The sequence below is a fragment of the Dasypus novemcinctus genome, chromosome 8, assembly GCF_030445035.2.
Source record: "Dasypus novemcinctus isolate mDasNov1 chromosome 8, mDasNov1.1.hap2, whole genome shotgun sequence".
Classification (NCBI taxonomy): Eukaryota; Metazoa; Chordata; class Mammalia; order Cingulata; family Dasypodidae; genus Dasypus; species Dasypus novemcinctus.
This window is the reverse complement of record NC_080680.1, coordinates 124,429,487-124,448,119: the sequence shown is the minus strand read 5'-3', so window position 1 is coordinate 124,448,119 and position 18,633 is coordinate 124,429,487. Positions and strand designations below refer to the sequence as shown.

General features: G+C 46.8%; 1 protein-coding gene across 3 annotated transcripts in view; it reads left to right on the top strand.

Moving 5' to 3' along the window:
* The first annotated feature begins 3,398 nt into the window (after window positions 1-3,398).
* TDRD7 (tudor domain containing 7) overlaps window positions 3,399-18,633 on the top strand; it is a 75,850-nt gene continuing 60,615 nt past the window's right edge. The window contains exons 1-2 of one of the 3 annotated variants that reach the window (XM_058302634.1): window positions 3,685-3,849; window positions 5,285-5,444. In XM_058302634.1, coding sequence (XP_058158617.1) covers window positions 3,785-3,849; window positions 5,285-5,444 — 225 coding nt within the window. In that variant the 5' untranslated portion in view covers window positions 3,685-3,784. Of the gene's footprint in view, window positions 3,449-3,684; window positions 3,850-5,284; window positions 5,445-18,633 lie in introns of those variants that run through there. The other 2 variants (XM_058302636.2, XM_058302635.1) reach the window with 2 other exon arrangements.

Genomic DNA, 18,633 nt, shown 5'->3' with positions numbered 1-18,633 from the left:
TGGAACTCCGCACTCGCTTCAGGCAGTATGCCGCGCATCTCATGCACGCACAACCAACCCCAGACTCATCAAAACTTCCCACCAAGGCAATAATTAATAGCCCCCTTTCTTACCTTGGCCTGTGCACAGGGCTACCTGGTCAGTGAGAGGCAGGTTTTCCCTTTCCCTTTTCTCATCCACAATCAGCAGATCCTTTCAGCTGTCAAAGGCGGGCCCCCAGGGGCAAAGTCCGAGACCACTCAATCAGCAGGGCACACCTTCCCCTCGTCCACCCCGGGGTTCTCCCTCTGAAACTTTGGGTCCCAGACAAGCCCCCAAGATTGTTAGAAAGAAAGCTGCATCTGTAAGAGAAAAAGAGCTCACCTGATTGTGGAGGAGAAAAGATCTTGCAAGAATGGTCACTCAACGTGGATAAAATGGTGGGCACCAAACAACAAGAAAAAGTGATATTTATAACCTAAACCTAACACGTGTGTCCCATTGATTGGGTACTTCAGGGGTTACAGCTTATTTGAGAGATCTAAGTAACTTACTGTGATTCCCACTCTCATTCCCCGCTCCCATGTTTCCTACACTCCGGTAGGCTGGGCGGGCTCAAAATTTGGCGCCGCTTTCATTACTGGCCCTGCCCCCGGCCCTTACCATTGGTTCTCCCCCTCTAGCCCCGCCCCCAGCACTCACCATTGGCCCGCCCTGATCTGGCCCCGCCCCCAGCACTCACCATTGGCTCTCCCTGCTCTGGCCCCGCCCCCAGCACGCACTGTTGGCCCTCTCTCGTTTCAGCGCCACTTTTCAAATTCTTGGCGCGCCAAAGCCGCTAGAACCCCTACCCTCCCTCCTCGAATAGCAGAGCCGGCACTGGCTTCCCCTTTGTGAAAATTAAACTTAGCCCTTTCCCACAAATTACATCTTTTATCTCTTGATCGTGGTGGTGGATAGATGATTGAGCACACTTGTCACAATGCATCAAACTGTCCACTTGGAAGATTTATTATCTAATAACTATTCCTCCATAAAGTTTATTAAATAAAACTACTTGGGAGCCAGTGTAGCTCAGTGGATGAGTGCCAGCATACCACATTCTAGGTCCTGGGTTCAATCCCCAGCCCTGGTACCAAATAAATAAATAAATCTACCTGCAGAGCATTATTTTTCTTTATATATACAGGACAGTCCAAACATACAACACCTTTGCAAGGGGAAAGGATCTCAGACTTTGGGGCAGCTCAAATCATTTTATGATTCATTTTGCATATTAGACTCTGGAGTTTTTTCTAATTTCCTTCTTCCGCTGGAACTCTCTCAGTCTGGAGCTGCTTTCACATTTTTTTTTTCCATTTGAGATGTGAAGCCTGAAAATATAATGAGTACTGAAGAATCCAAATGGAGCTGGCTGTATTTTAGGTCTATTAAATCCATCGCAATGTTTGGAGTCGATTGCAAGGGAGAGAAGGAAGGCAAGAGACAGCTGCAACAGACAGAACCAGCACGGAGGGATGAGAGAGGTCCCAGGAAGAGACATTTGGGCAGACTTAGGGACTAGATGTGGGACTGTGAAGAACAGTGTTCAAAGGTCCTTGTTCAAAACTTTGAACAGTTCCCATTGCCTTTGGGAAAAAGCCCAAACTCTTGAGTATGGGTGTCTTAGATTGCTGCTGTGACAAATGTCACACACTGGTTGGCTTAACAACAGGGATTTGCTGAGTGGTTTTCAGAGGCTGGAAGTCCAACATCCGGGAGCCGGCAAGGCCATGCTTTCTCCTGGCGCTCGCTTGCCACCTCAACTCTTCCGGTGTCCTCTCTTTATAAAACCTCCAGCCCCAGGGGTTAAGGCCTGCCCTCATTCAGTCTGGTCATATCTAAATAGAAGCTTCAGGATTCTATTCACAGATGAGGCCACACCTTGACTCAATTGCACATATTCAAAGACGCTATTTGCAAATGGGCTCACACCCACAGGAACTTGGATTAAGAATTATTGAGAAGTCTGTGATTCAATCCCTGACAACAGGATATCAGGCTTTCCATGATCTACTTCCAGTCCACCTTTTCACTGCCTAATGAATTGAAAGCTCCTTCAGCACAGGCTGTGCCTTCACAAAGAACGGGCTCCATAAAAGCTGGCTATTTAGCAGCAGGCGGTCAATAAATACTGGTTGATTATCCATTCATTTACTGATGGACATTTGGGTTGTTTCCATTTTCGGCTATTACCAACAAAGCTGCGTCTGCACCTGAACATGCTCTTACATTTTCTTTTTTTTTTTTGAGTAAATACCTGGAAGTGGCATGGCTGGGTCCTACCGTAAGGGTGAGTATATCCAGACAACAGAATACCATGCAGCAACGAATAGAAACCAACTACTGACACAAGCAACCCAACCATATAACTATGCCGAGTGAAAGAAGCCAGACTCCACTGCATAACTCCATTTATGCAAAACTCTAGAAAATGCAAACTGATCTATAAGGACGGAAAGCAGATTAGTGGCTGCGGGTGGGTGAGGGCAGGGGGAAAGGATCACAAAGGGGCACAAGGAAACTTTGGGGGGTGATGAATATAGTTATTATTTGGACGGTAATGATATGTTAAAACTCATGGACTTAGACACTTTAAACACGCGGCTCACTGCACGTCAGTCACCTGTCAGCACTGGCTGAGTACACAGTAGCCCTCTCCAAGCCTTCAAGGCTGGTTGAAAGAATGCAAAACAGGTGCTCAAGGTATGTTGGCGGAATTAATGCGCAGCAGAAATAAGTGAATCAGTATTAGGTGCTCATATAACTTGATAACGAATGGATGCAGGGAGGGACGCACGGATGGATGGACAAATGTCTGTTAAACGCTTGTCATGTGCCAGGCCCCATCCTGGGATCGGATCAGACGGGGGAGGAAACCCCTCTGCTCCGGGGGCTTCCCTTCGAGGACAGAAGGCCGTGCGGGGGCAGGAGGCTGACACCCGGGCGGGAGGGGAGGGGCGCGCGGCGCGGGCGTCCTGGCGCGGAGGCGCTCGGCCCGGCGCGCGCGCGGCTCGAAGGCTGAGGTCCCAGCCCGGCGGCGCGCGCTGCCCGCGTCGCCCGCGAGGAGGCGCCCCAGCGCCGGCCGCAGCCGACCTCCGGCGGCGGCCGTGCGTGGGCACGCGCAGAAACCGCTAGGCGGCGTCGGTTTCCTTCCCACGCGCGGACGCCGGCGTGGGGCCGCCGTGGCCGCGCGTGCGCAGAGCCGAGGCCGGGCTGCCGGGGGCGGGGCGGGCCCGGGCGGGGCGGGGCGGGGCCGAGCGGGGCGGGGCGGGGCGGGGGCTTGCGGTGGTTCCCGAGCCGGGGCGGCGGCGGCGGCGCCGGCCCTGCGGGGAAACCGAAAGTGGGCGGCGGCCGCGGCGGGGGGCGCCGGCGGCGGCGGGAGCGGGGCCCAGCGGCGCGGCGGCGGGCCGGCGGGCCCCGGGCCCAGGTGAGCGCAGCTCGGGGCGCGACAGGTGCGGGGCCGGGCGGGGCGCGGAGGGGCTCCGGGCCTGGCCGCTGCAGCCGCCGGGGGCCGATGCCCAGCCCTGAAGCCTCTGGGTCCCCTGTCGGGGCCGGGCTGGGCCCCCTCGGAGCGTCGGTGCAGTGGGCTGGGTGCAGCAGTCGGGGTGCGGGCTGGGGACCGGGGCGCTGACCAGGAAGTGGATCTCGCCCGCCCGCCCGCAGCCCGAGACCTCCTGGGACTCTTGTGTGCCCCCCGAGCGTCAAGTTCCTCCAAGGCGCGGACCCTGCGCCTCTGAGACCGGCCGGTGCAGGCCGCCGGGGAATGCAGGACGCGGAGACGGTCCTGCCCCCCGCAGCCGTGAGCTCCTGGCAGAGAGCAGCGAGCAGGTACCCCTGAACCAGGTGTCTCTGGTTTTCACCAGGATCCCCCAACCCGGCCAGGTGGTCGGCCCTAGCTTGCCGGGAGGGGGCTCGCAGCCGTCACAGGGGTCCGCCCCCACCCCAGGGGTCCGCCCCCATCCCCTGGAGGGGTGTGACATTTCCAGCCACAGCCCGGAAGGCCGCTCCCAAATAATTTCCAAAGAGCCGAATGGAAATACGGTTAATAGAAAAAGTCTTAGTCCAAACGGATTCTGATAACCGCTCTCCACCCCGCAAAAAACACCCCCGCTCATCTAGCCCTTCCCCTTCATTGTGCTGATGGGAAAAACTGCCTCAAAGGGAAGTGGCTTTTGCCTAGAGATGTAGTCACTTAGTGGCAGGGGTGAAACCTGGAGACCTACATGTCCAGCCCTCCAGAGCTGCTCCCTGTAAAGTGTGGGTTTGGCAGACCTGAGCTGGAGCCTGGGCACCTCCACTTACTAATTGTGTGATCTTGAACAGACTTACATACTCTGTCTGAGCCTGTGTTCCTCAGATGTCAAGTGGAAGTAGGTAACTTACTTTGCACGACTGTCGTGGGGTCCCCGCTGTCTTCCCTTGGCTCATCCTGATAATCAAGAAATGTTCGTTCTTTTGCTTCCACCAGGCTTCCCATATTTTACATAGTTAGATTTCCGTTTCCCGAGGGCAGGGACACATCTTTAAGTTCCCTATATAGTTCACACTGGCACGTGTTGGAGGTGTTTGCAGTTTCACTTAACTGAAATTCATGGAGCTTCGGTTACATGCAAAATACTGGGCTGGGAGCAGGGAATTGGAAATGGAATCCCTGCTAATGCCCTTTTAAGTATACCCGTTGAACTTGACTGAATGAACTATTGTGTTTTGCTTCAAGAGATTTAAACTTCTCTAAGGACAGCTCCTGAAGTTCTTTCTCCGTACAATATCATCTAGCCTGGCACTTTAAGATGAATGGAAAGGAAAAATACTCTGTCGCCCCATTCTTAGTGCCTGCTCTGTGTTTGGACATCTTGCTCTTGCCAAGAGCTGAGATGCGCTGTAGAGCTTGTGCTTTGCATGAGGGCGCTTTTGCGGGGTCAGCAGATCAGCACGAGACAGAAGTCCCCCTGGCGTGTGGAGTGAAATCCAATTTTGTATTTACATGAATTGGTTTTTCTTTCTTTGTGCCACACCTGCCTTCTCCTCCTTCTACCCCCACCTTCACATTTTTGAAAGCTTCCTGCATTGCTCTCTCCCGATGGACCAAGTTTTTTGTTTGTTACCTTGTTTGTTTAAATTTTGTCCCTCAAACAAACTATTTCAAAGTTGATCTGCTCTGCCCTTTCTAGTTGAAGGCGTGTACCTATGCCACTCAGAGCTTCCGGTCAGCACGAGATGTCGAGGGGGCCCCAAAGCAAATTGAATATTTTGACTCCCGCAGCCTTGTCCTGAGTGAGCAAGCCCGGGGTTTCCCTAAGCTCCCTGTACCCCGTGTCTGCCTCGGAGGACTCCCAGGAAAGTTGAGCCTCACAGCGGCTGCCCACCCCCTCCTCTTCCGTGGGAAAAGAGAGTGGCGAAGCGACTTGTTCGAAGGACCGCAGGTAATAAGCAGCGGGGCCAGGACGAGGACCCCCCCTCCACTCCCCCCCACCCCCCGCCCCCGGTCGTCTCCAGGGTCGCCAGCATGGTGACAGCCTTTCCTGATGGCTTCGTGTGTGGTTGGTAACGTGGATAATTTGGAGTTTGAGATCCCTAACGGGACCAGAAGGAAGTACACCCTGCCTGCACTAATTACTATCTTTCCTTTAAAAAAAAACCTTGCCCTTGAAGGAGTAATTCAGGGGGTAACAAGTAGACTGTAACTGGAAAGAAAAGTGAGCATGCTAAACTATTGCAAGAAGATATCAACCTGGAAGGGTCTTGCGCAAAAAAAACTTCCCTCTCTGAGGCTCGGTTTATTGATTTGGGTTATCATAGATTAGATGTTGTCCAGAATCTCTGAGCACAGACATTCTGCGACTTGAAGGGACTGACATGTGGCTAAAATAGTATTTTCAAGGAGAAGCACAACTGGTTGCCGGGAGTATAAATGCCTTAAGGAGATACCCAAATACTCAATATTGACCAGCTGGCTGGAGAAGGTAAAAGTGACTACTTGGCGATGTCATTTTACCCCTAATAATTGGTTGGATTTATTTTGGAATTTTGTGCCACTCTGCAGCTCAAATTCCTGATACGAAAAATGTGAGGAGGAAGATGAGCCAAATAATTCAATTGGAAGTAGTTGAGAAACTTAGAGCCCGATTAGCTTGGCTAAGGGTGTCTGGGCACTAGCTGTGACTAAATTCAGGCTCTAGTCTAGGAAGCAGGTAGCAGTCAGTGACATGTCTTGACTCTCCTAAACCAGGTTCTTTACAGTAAGACTTCCGTGATATTCCAGTTTCAAGGGTATTCAAGAGAAAAGCTGTGAATTTAAGAATTACCGTTTTGATTGCATTAAGTATTCTAGGCCATATCAAATAGCTGAAACTTTGCTTCCCTAAAGGCCATCATTTCTTTCCTCTCTTTTCATTCATTAGATCTTGGAATTCTCTTCATTAATTGTGTAGCAAAGAGAAAAGGGACAGAACAAAAGGATAAAAGAAGATGTCAAAGTCCACCATCAGTTTCTTTGTAAGAGTTGGTCACTCTTTTGTATCCAGGTGCCACACCCTTAAATCCAATGTGACAAATCCCTGTCCCAGGGCCACCTTAAGGGCTGTCACCAAGCTGGCCGCAGGGTTGCTGTCCGCTTTCCCTGTGTCAGGACTGGCTTGGAGACACCAGCCTTATAGGTTAGCAGCAGCTATTTAAAAGGAAACCCAAGCTTGGCAGCCAAGAAAATATGAAGCCTGCAACAGTCCCCTCCCTGGGCCTCAGTTTCCTTGCTTTTAAACTGAAGCGGGTAGAGATGGTGCCATCCCACGATGGTCGCAGCTCCCCATTCTGAGATGCGCCCACCGTCCTGCCTTCTCTCCTAAGCCAGGGGTCCGGGGGGAACTGGGAAGTTTCCAGTCCAGCAGGGAGTCTGCACCTACACCCTTGGCCAAAGCAGAAAACGACTTTTTGCCTACTAGTTGGTTCAGAAATCTTGGCGGAGATTTCTTACCAATCTTGCCAGTTCATAAGGCGCAAGTAAGAAAATCTGGGAAATTCTGATACTTTAAATCTAATGTACCAAAAACTCCTCCAACACACTGGTATTTCTATATTGCATACTTTAGCCCTTTAATGCAAATATTTATAGATAAGTTTCCCACCCACGCCCTGCTCCTAGGGAAAAAAAATTTAAATACTTTCTTCTCAATGGCAAGTATTGTGCTGAGCACTCTAACGCATGCCATTGAGAAAGAGGCAAGGAAAGGAAGAAGGAAAAGCAAGTGGGAGCGGAAGGAAGGGGGCCTGGGTTGGGAGGGCAGTCTGCGGTGACCAGTTTCTTTTTCCTTAACAAGGTCTTTGCTAACTGACCTTGGCGAGTTTTGTTGTTTATTTTTAAAGATTTATTTATCTCTTTCTCTCCTCCCCACCCCTTTCCCCCCATTGTCCGCTCTGGCCATTCGCTGTGTTTTCTTCTGTGTCTGCTTGTATTCTCATTAGGTGGCTCCAGGAACCCATCCTGGGACCTTCCGGAGTGGGGGAGAAGTGATCATTCTCTTGCGCCACCTCAGTTCCCTGGTCTGCTGCGTCTCTTATTGTCTCTCCTCTGTGTCTCTTGTTGCGTCTTCTTGCTGCCCCAGCTCTCTGCGTTGGATGGCACTCCTGTGCAGGAGGGCACCCCCACGTGGGACGGCACTCTGCGCGGACCAGCTGGCCACATGGGCCAGCTCGCCTTCACCAGGAGGCCCTGGGCATCAAACCCTGGACCTCCTATATGGTAAAGGGGAGCCCAACTGCTTGAGCCCATCCGCCTCCCCCTTGGTGAGTTTTTGAAACCAAAGTTTCTCGGACCCGCCTCTCCTTTACTCGGCTCTTTTTCAGGTCAAGCAGCCCCCATATTACCTAGGGGAACCCTGAGGAAGTCCAGCCTGACGACCCGCCCAAAGCCGCCTCATTTCTCCCTGCCCCACTAATGCCACCAGAGCTTGCGTGCTTCTCAGGGTCTCCAGGGGAAAAAAGCCAACCTGAGTTCTCCTAAGCTCAAAATTCTACTTATCACAACGCTTTTTAAAGAACAGAAATGAGAGGGAAAGATTAAAATGGCAACTTAAAAAATTGGGGAAGCCTTAGAGATACTTCCAAACTTAATTTTTGGGAGGGGGTGCCTCAAAACTTTGATTTGGGCACACTGAGAGTTGAAATTCCCATGATGAGCTTCCTTTTGTGTTTCTAATGGATGATGTTCAAGATAATAAACTTGAATTTTATATTAAGAGGAAATATACCTCTTACAGAAGTTCTTAAGAATGTAGTTGCCATCTTCAGAAAATCTGGAAAAAAAACGCCACGATGATGAAGGCTTTAAGAAAAATTAGAACATTTTAACGCAACATGGTAGACGAGAAGATAATGATTTTTTTTTCAGGTGTTGGATGTAAATTTCTTTTCGGTGGGTACCTGGAGTTCTGGTGCTGCTGTAGGAATGGCAGAGCAGGCGGAAGAAAGTGACAAACCTCAGAACAAGTCAGACCCCCGAGTACAGGGCCTCCAGTGACCCAGTCGACTGTCTCAGTCAGTTCCTAACAGTCATTAACATTTGCAAATCACGTCCTGATAAATTAGATTCAAGGTTGTTCCTTTAATAGCTCACCTCCCTTATGCTTTCTAGTAAGTAGGAGAGAAAGAGGGAGGTGTTGGATGGGTGGAAACTTTCCCATTCATTCTTTCAACAAATCCTTCTGGAGCCGTTGCCACAGGCCGAGCACAAGGGAGTCAGCAGTGAGCAAAACAGACCAATCCCTGCCTCCATGGAGCTGCTATCCCACTCAGGGAGAGAGGTGGCAAATTTAAAGAACAGTGGATGGTATTAAGTGCATTGGAGAAAGAGCGGTGTAGGGCGTGCTGGGCCTATGATTTCATTGGGGTGGCCAGGGAAGTCCTCACTGAGATGACGTTGTTGGGGCAGAGCCCATGGGAGGGCAGGGAGCCGGCTGGCTGGGTGCCCAGGGCCAGGACTTCCCAGGCAGAGGGAAGGCAGTGCAAAGGCCCTGAGGCAGAAAGGCCAGGAGCCCGGTGTGCTTAGAGCCAGGGCCAGAGAAGAGAAGCAGGCATCCAAGTCAGGTTGTGGGGCGCCCTTTCTAACATTTAGAGACTCAGGCTTTTTGTTGAGGAAGACAGACGCCACTAAGGGGTTTAAAGCGGAGAAACGACGAGATGGGATTCGCGGTATAAACGGCTCACTCTGGCTGCTGTGCGGCCAGGTTCCAGGAGGCCAAGTGGAAGCCGAGGCCAGCTAGGAGGTAGCACCCTGCTCCCGGCGGGGGAGGCTGTTGGTGTGCACCGGGCAGCTCCGCGGAGGCGCGGGGCAGGCGTCGACGGCGCCCCGCCTGTCTTCCCGTGTCGCTGGCCGCTGGAGGGGCACCTGGGGGAGTTGAGGATCCTGTCTTTAGAGGAGGGGCCGGGGCCCGGCAGCGGGGCTTGCCCGGGAAAGGAGGTGCTCTGCACTGCTCACCACCCCAAAAATCAATATATCAACTAGTTGTCAGCAACTTTGCTGTTGAAAGAAACAGCAAAATGTGGGTGTAAGTACACTAACGCGTGCATGCAGGAGCCTGAACGTGGGGGTCTGTGCGGGGCCCCAGCCCCTCTCAGGTCCAATGGGGAAGTCTGCTCCCACTTGGGGGGCACGTACCCTGGGCACGTCCAGGACCTGCTGACACGAGAGCTGCACACGCGTGTGTGTCGGCAGTACTCTAGGCCCTTACAGACAGACAGACGGACGGGGCTGCTCTGCTTGAACGGGCAGCGGGGGGAGAAGCAGGAGCCAGAGGAGCAAGCGGGGGCGCCGCACTGGTCGACGGGCAGTCGGCCTCAGTTTCTCCTCTTGCCAATTAACACACGGCAGCTCCCATCATGGTTTTTACTACTTGTAGTAAAAGTTGAGTGACCTTCGACCGCTGAGTCACGGACCTCAGCGGCTCCCAGCGTTTCCCTGGTCACCAGGAGCTTGCTAGCGAAGAGCCGAGATCCGGAGTTCAGGTTTCCACCCGGCAACCCTGAGGTCGCCCTCCTGCCTCTCCCTTCCCCAGCACACCAGTCGGAGGGCGGCCTTTAGGGGCCACGGCGCTTCTTCTCTGTCGGCTGTGAATTTTCTGTGTGGTCTCTAGGGGGTCTGCCCGTTGACTTGGAATCCACGTGTGTCCCCTGCTGGCTTTGGGCTCCTGCTGGCTTTACACCCCTGGTTTCCCTCTCCACTGCACTCACCACCTTCCTTTCCGACCGTGTCTCCTGTCGTTAATTCCTCTGCTTTCCTCAGTACCAGTCGTCAGGGTGATATGCTGGAAAGAACGTGGACTTTGGCATCAAACAGACCAGGACTAAAATCCGGCTTGGCCTCGCCCTGCAATATCTTGTTCAAGTTATTTAACTTCTCTGGACCTTGGTTTTGTCATCTATTGCGTGAGAGTAATACTTTCCTCCCAGAATTATGGGTACTCAATATTTAGAAAATCCACTTCTCAGAATTGACATTAGAGAAATGAAAACATATGTCTGATCAAGGACTGGTATGGGACTGTTCAAAGCAGCTTTATTTATAGTACCCCCAAACTGGAAACAACCCAAATGTCCATCATCATTTGAATAGGTAAACAAATTGTGGGGTGTGTGTGTGTATTTACATGCACACAGTGGAATGCTACTCACCTACGAAAAGGAATGAACTGCTGATAAATGCAGAAATGTGGATGAGATGCAAACTTGCTAGGCACAGCTAATCTTTGAAGACAGAAAGCAGAGCCATGATTCCTGGACGCTGGGGTTGAAGAGGGTGGAAGGAGTTGACTGCAAAAGGGCACGATTGGAAGGGACCCTTTTTTCCCAGGCTTATTGAAGTATACTCTATGTACAGTAAAAGCCACCTTTTTGGGGGTAGAGTTCTATGAATTTAGACAAACTTACGTAATCATGTAACCCTTGCTACCATCAAGATACAGATTATTTACATAATCCCCAAAAGTGCCCTCCTGCCCCTTGACAGCCCCCTCCCTGTACCCGTGTCCTAATTTCTGTCCCTATAGTTTTACCTTTTCCAGAATGTCACGTAATGGAACCTAAGTAAGTAGTCGTTTGTGTCTGGCCTCTTTCCTAGCATAATCCTCCTGAGACTCATCCACACGGCTTCATGTCTGGGGGCAGGTCTTCTTTGTTGCTGAGCAGTGTTCCACTGTCGAGACCCACCACGACGTGTTTATCCATTCACCTGGGGGTCGACACTGGGGCTGCTTCCAGTTTGGGGCAGTTATGAATAAAGCTTCTATAAAACATTCAGGTACCGGTGTTTGTATGGACACGTGCCATCTTTTCTCCTGGGTAATTACCTAGGAGTTTGATTGCTGGATTGAATGAAAAATGTATGCTTCACTTCATAAGAAGCTGCCAAGCTATTTTCAAAGTACCATTTGCATGCCCACCGGAAACGCAGGAGAGTCCCAGTTGCTCTGCATTTTCATCAGCATTTGATACTAGTGGTCTTAAAACTTTAACCTGTTCTCATAGATATTGTATTAGTCAGCCAAAGGAGGTGCTGATGCAAAATACCAGAAATCTTTCGTTTTTCATAAAGGGTATTTATTTGGGGTAGGAGCTTACAGTTACCAGGCCATGAAGCATAAGTTACTTCCCTCCCCAAAGTCTATTGCCACACGTTGGAGCAAGATGGCTGCCGATGTCTGCAAAGCTTCCGGCTTCCTCTTCATCTTAAAGCTCTGTGGTCCTAGCTTCTTCCAGTATCAGCTCTATGCTGGAATAAGTCTTGTCTCTCTCCCAGGGCTTGTTTCTCTCTGGGTTCAGCTGCTCTTTTCTCTCCACAAGGTCAGCTGTAGATTGTCAGGCTCTCTAGGCTTTGTTCTCTCCTTGGGGCTCAATTCTCTCCCGTGTGTTTACTTCCCGGGCTCCTGCTCAAAACTCCAACCTCCCTTTTCTGCGGTATGGATTCTCTCTGTGTCCCCACCCACCAAGGGGTAGGGGTGCAACAACCTACTGATATGGCCCAATCAAAGCCTTAATCATTAGTCAAGTAAGAGTGAAACTTCGGAATCCAATATAATCTAATATGCCAGAGGAGCAGATCAGTTTATAAACATAATCCAGTATCTGTTTTTAGAATTCATAAACAATATCAAACTGCTACAGATGTATAGTGATATTGTGGATTTAATTTGTACTTCCCTAATGGCTAATGATGTTGAGCACATTTTTTCATGTGCTTTTTTGGCTATCTCTCTACTTTAGTAAAGTATTCAAACCTTTTGCCCATATTTAGTTAGGTTTTTTGGTTTCCTTATTACTGAGGTTTGAGTGTTATCTATGCTTGTTACCAGTTCTTTATCAGATGTCTTATGGAAATATTTTCTCTCATTCTGTGGCTTGTCTTTTTCATTTTCTTAAAAGCCCTTGGAAGATTTTAGGTTTTGATGAAGTCCAAGTAGTTAATTTTTTCTCATATGATTCTAAGAAAGTTTTGCCTAACCCAAGGTTACAAAGATTTAGTCTTGTGTGTTTTTGTCTAGAAGTTTTATAGTTTTAGCTTTTTCATTTAGGACCTATGATCCATTCTGAGTTCATTTTTGTGTACAGTATGAAACTCATTTGGATGACCACTTCTATCACTATTGATTCACTATTCTCCATGGAATTGTCTTGGTACCTCCATCAAAAATCAATTGACCATAGATGTGTAGATCTACTTATGAACTCTACAGTCTGTTCTATTAATCTGGGTGACTGTCCTTTTGACAATACCACACTCTTTTTGACTAATGTAGCTTTACAGTAAGTCTTGAAATTATTATTAACTTTGAAATTAATTGAAATTAATGTGAGTCCTGTCCCTTTGTTCCTCTTTTTAAAATAATGTCTGGCAATTCTAGGTCCTTTGCTTTTCCACATAAATTTTAAATCACTTGTTGATTTCTTCAGAGAAACCTGCTAGGATTTTTACTGAGATTGCTTTGGATCTATAGATGGATTTGGGGGAATGAACATATTGACAATATTGAGTTTTCCAGTCCACAAACAGGATATAATTCTCCACTTAGTTAGGTCTTCTTTTATTTTCTCAGCAATGTTTTGTAATTTTTCAGCATACAAATCTTGCACATATTTTATTAGATTTTCTCATTTCAATTTTCTCTTGCTTGCAGTCAGTATATAAAAATACAATTGATTTTTACATATTGTCTTTGAATCCTATGATCTTGCCAAGCTTACTTATTAGATCTAGAATATTTTAAAAAATTAATTCTTTGCAATTTTCTAAGTTAATAATGTGTCATCTGTGATGAAGTTCATTTTATTCCTTCCTTTCCTATCTGAATGCCTTTTATGTCTTTTTCTTGTCTTATTGGACTGGCTAGGGCCTCTAGTATGACATTGAATACAAGTAATAAGAGGAGATATTCTTGGTTCCCAGCCTTGGGGGAAATGCATTCAATCTTTCACCATTAAGTATGATATTAGTTGTGGGTTTTTCACAGATACCTCTGATCAGGTGAGGGAGCATCTTTTAGAATAAAAGAATATATTTAAAATATATTTCTGAGAGTTCTTACCAAAAATGGATTTCTAATTTTGTCAAATATCTTTTCACTTGTTGATATGATAATGGGGTTTTTCTCCTTTAATCTGTTGATATAGAGAATTGCATTTATTGACTTATGAATATCGAACTGACCTTGCATTGCTAGAATGAACCTTAGTTTGATCATGATGTGTTATCCTTTATACATATTGTTGGATTTGATCTACTAATATTTTTAAAGAATTTTGCATTATATTTGTGGGGGATATTGGTCTGTACTTTTTTTCTTGTAATGTCTTTGGTTTTGGTATTAGTACAATTAAATGAGTTGAGAAGTTTCCCTTCTCTGTTTTGTGGAACAGTTTGTGTAGAAGTGATATGAATTCTTCCTTAAATGTTTAGTAGAATTTACCCAGTAAAGCCACCTGGGCTTTGAGTTTTCCTTGTGGGAAGGTTTTTAACTCCAAATTCAATTTTTCTAATAATTATAGAGCTATTCAGGTTATCTCTTTCTTCTTGAGTAAGCTTAGAAAGTTTGTCTTTCACTGGATTTATCTATGTAATCTAAGTTAGCATGTTTATGTCTTTTTTAATGTATGTAGAGTCCATGTTGCTGGTGCCTCTTTCAATCCCATTATTGTTCATTCATGTCTCTTCTCTCTTCTTTTCTTGATTCACCTGCCTAGAAGTTTATCAGTTTTATTGATTTTTTAAAAGAACTATTTTTCGTTTCATGATCTTCTCTGTACTGTTTTTTTCTATTACATTTTTCATCTATTTCATCATTTCAATATTGATTTCTGCTCTGATCTTTATTATTTCCTTCCTTCTGTTTAACTTTTTGTATAATGTGTTTTCTTCTCAAGGTGGAAGATTAGATTGACTTAGAACCTTTCTTCTTTTATAATTGTATTAGTCAGCCAAAGGGGTGCTGATGCAAAATATCAGAAATCAGTTTGGGTTTTATAAAGGGTATTAATCTGGGTTAGAAGCTTACAGTTTCCAGGCCATAAAGTATAAGTTATTTCCCTCACCAAAGTCTACTGCCATGTGTTGGGGCAAGATGGCTGCTGATGTCAACTAAAAGTTCAGGCTTCCTGAGTTCCTCTCTTCCCAGGGCTTGGTTCTCTCCAGGCTCAGCTGCCCTGCTCTCTTCACAAGGCCAGCTGTAGACTTTCAGGCAAACAGCTCTGTCCCTCTCCTCGGGGCTTCTGCTCTGTCTAAGGAGCAGACTCCATTCCTCTGTGTTCTCCTGTAGTGTTCACTTCCTGCGCTCCAGCTCAAAACTCCCCTGTGTCCCCCTTCTCTCTGTGTCTTTACTTCCCCAGATTCCACATCAAAACTCCAACCTCCCTTCTCTGCGGTGCAGTTTCTCTATGAGTCCCCACCCCCTTGGTCCTACTGATGTGGCCCAACCAAAGCCTTAATCATCATTCAATCAAGTAAAAGTAAAACTTCTGAATCCAAAACACTCTAATATGCCCAGAGGAAAAGACTGGTTCACAAACATAATCCAATATTTCTTTTTGGAATTATCAATAATGTCAAACTGCTACACTAATACAAGCATAACATTCTGAAAATTTCTATCTAAATAATTTCTTTAACTGTACCCCACAAATTTTGATGTATTATGTTTTCATTTATTTAAAAATATTTTCTTATTTCTTTTTGGCTTTCCTCTTGATCCTTGGTTATTTAGAAGTATGTTGTTAAATTTTTAAAAACTTGGAGCTTGGCCATGTATCTTTCTGTTACTGATTTCTAATTTAATTTGTTGTGGTCCCAGAATATTCTTTGTATAATCTCCATTATTTAAAAAATTTTTAGGCTTTTTTTAAGGTCCAGAGTATAGTCTGCCTTGGTGACTGTCCTGTGTGCTCTTGAAAAGAGTGTATGTTCTGCTGTTGTTAGGGTAAAGTGTTCTGTAAACATTAGTTGTCATGTTGGTGATAGAGTTATTCAGCCAGCTATCCTCTGTCTTTACTGATTTCCTGTCTAACAGTTATATCCATTACTGAAAAAGAAGGTTTGACGTCTCCAGCTTTAATTGTGAATCTGTTTCTTCTTTCATCTCTATCAGTTTTGCTTCATATGTTTTCAAGCTCTGACTTTAGGTGCAGCCATACTTAGTATGGTAAAGTCTCCTTGATCAATTAACTCCTTAATCATTATGTAATGGCCTTCTTTATCCCTAGTAATATTCCTAATTCTGATATTAATGTAGCCATGACGTTTGCATAGTATACCTTTTCCATACTTTTACTTTTAATCTGTGTCTTTATATTTAAAGTGGGTTGTATCTGTAGACACCACATAGGTGAGTCTTGCTTTTATTTCTGCACTGTTAATCTCTAACTTTTGGGCATATTAAGATCATTTATATTTACTGTAGTTTTTGTTATGTCTAGCTGAATGTTTTCTATTTTCCCTCTGTTCTTTATTGTTGTTGTTTTCCCTTTTCTGCCTGATTTTTTAACTTTGGTCTGCTTTTTAAGTATCGTTTTATGCCATTTTGTCTTTACTACAGGCTTGTTAGTTATAACTCTTTTTAAAAAAGATTTAGTGTTGTCATAGGGTTTAAAATATACCTCTATCACATTCTACCTTCAAACAATATACTACTTCATGTATAGCATAAGAACCTTCCAGTGGTACACATCCAGGTTCTTCGTTCTCTGTGCTATTGTTGATATACATTTTACTTTTACATATATTATCCATGACACATGAGGGAACCTTTTGGGTGGTGGAAATACTCTATATCTTGATTGTGGCAATGATTACATAGGTGTGCATTTTTTTCAAAATTCAATAAACACTAACATAAACATAAAATGCGTAAATTTGATTGTATGTAAATTATACCTAAATGAAAATGTAAATATGTAAATGTATATTTGTAGATAAAATTTATATGTAGTTAGAGAAAATATATGAATAAGACTTTACACCTAGTATTTGTCTTTCCTAGACTATGGCAGTAATTAAATGTTGCCTGTGCTGGTGGTGACAATTTGAAAGAGTTCATGTTTAGCAGAGGAAAGTACACAATGAGTATTTACATTTTTATTTGTTTCTTTAAAATTTGCTATCTCCCTGGTTCGTTCCCAGGTTTTGGCACCAAAAAAAAAAAAAAAATTTGCTATCATTTGATTATCATATTTATATTTAAGAGCACTCAAAATAGTGGATGTTTGGGTTTTTTAAATGGAAAAATAAGATTGTAAACTGTTCTTCTTTTCTGTTTCCTAAGCTGGGAAAGAGACCATTTATCTAGAAATCTGTGCTGTCCAGTATGATAGCCACTAGTCATATTTAACTTAATTTTCACATTCAGTTCCTCAGCCACACTGGCTACATTTCAAGTGCTCGCTAGCCACGTGTGGCCAGTGGCTCCCGTATCGGAGAGCACAGATACAAAACGTTTTCATCACCACAGAAAATTCTATTGAATAGCACTGTTGCTAGAAAAAGTAGCAAATTGTCCATGGCTTGCCTTTCTCCTCCCTTTAATAGAAGGCAAGTCCACTGTTCTGGCTCCTGGATCATCCCTCTGTGCTCTATCTCCATCCTGTTTTTCCTCTGTAAAACTGTTGCAGCAAACCCAGATGACCTGAGTGGCAGAGAAACCCAAATGGCACTTGGAGAGGCGGAGAAACAGTTTTATTATACACAGGCCCAGCGGAGAATCAATCTCCGAATTCTGAGCCCCATCTTATAGTTTTTACGGGTTTATATAGGGTCTTATATAAAATTAGCATGGCTCTCACTTATTGGCTAATGCATTGCTGGGCTGGCGGGCAAATTTTCTACTGTAATATGCAAGCAGGGTTACAGAAGCAGAAGGCAGGAGGGGTTCTTTAGCTAGTCTCCTGCAAGGTCATGCTCTCGCGGGCTGATTTACAGAAGCGGGGGGCAGGAGTGGTTCCGTAGATAGTCTCCTGCGAGGTTATACTTTCTTATTTCTCAACAAAACTAGAACTAGATGTAATTGTTAGTCCAAAGAAAGCTTGAGTGGTCAATCTTGAAAACTGCCCATTACTGACCAGTGTATCCCCTCGGCAGAGATCCACACCGGTTTCCTCGGCACCACGTTCGGGGGCCGACCTCCGTTTTCCCTCTTGCTTGGCCGCCTGCCGCATGTGACACTTCTGCAGAGGCGGTTCCTCTTGCTCTCCTCTACCTGTTCCTGTGGCTCTGGCCCCTTTCCCCCGGCCTTTCCCAGCTTCTTTTTCCTCCACCCCCCCTGAAGGACGGCTCTCCTCACAGGCCCGTCCTTTCCTGGATTTCTGACTCTCGGCGTCTCTGTCCAGCCCAGACCATCCCTCGAGTGCCCGCGGAGTGGGGGCACCCCCGCCCCTCGGGGCCTGGATTCCCTCTCCCTCCCCTGCAGACCCGCCTGCACCCTCTTCCTCAGCTAGAGACGCGGGCGCCTCCCTCGTCGTCCAGCCCCCAGTCCCTCTTGAGTCCACCTCCCCTGCCTCTCCCAAATGGACTTTTTTTGTTTATCCCTGAGATCCTGTTTTCAGGCCCTCCACCTTTCCACGTATTTTCATAACTCATTAGCCTTGCTCCTTTCCAAGGTGCCACCCCCACGGCGCTGCAGAATGGTCTTTTTAATGTGCAGAGCTCATCCTCTTCTCCCCCTGATTAGAAGTCCCACATTACTTGTGGCAAAAATGCCAACGCGTTAGCATCCTGCAGGAGTCTCCTCCATGCCGGCCCTCCTGCCTCCCCCAGCCCCACCTCTCAAACCCTCCGCTGGGAGTCTTCGCTCCGTCATTCCAGCCCTTCAGCCGCCTGGAATTCTCAGAGCACACCAAGTGCTCCTCTCTCACCTCTGTGTCTTTGAACACCGTCTTCGCTTTCCTGGAGGCTGAATTCCCTGCTCGGGCCACCCCCCACCCCTCGCGCCCTGGATGACTCCATCTTTCCAGTCCTTACCTGATACCTCTCTCCGCCAGCTGCTCGTTGTGCCCTGTGTCCTTACGGCATCCTGTGCTCTTCTCTAGCACAGCAGTTATTTCCCTGCGTTGCAGTAGCCCCGAAAGTGTTGAGAAACAATTTACGGA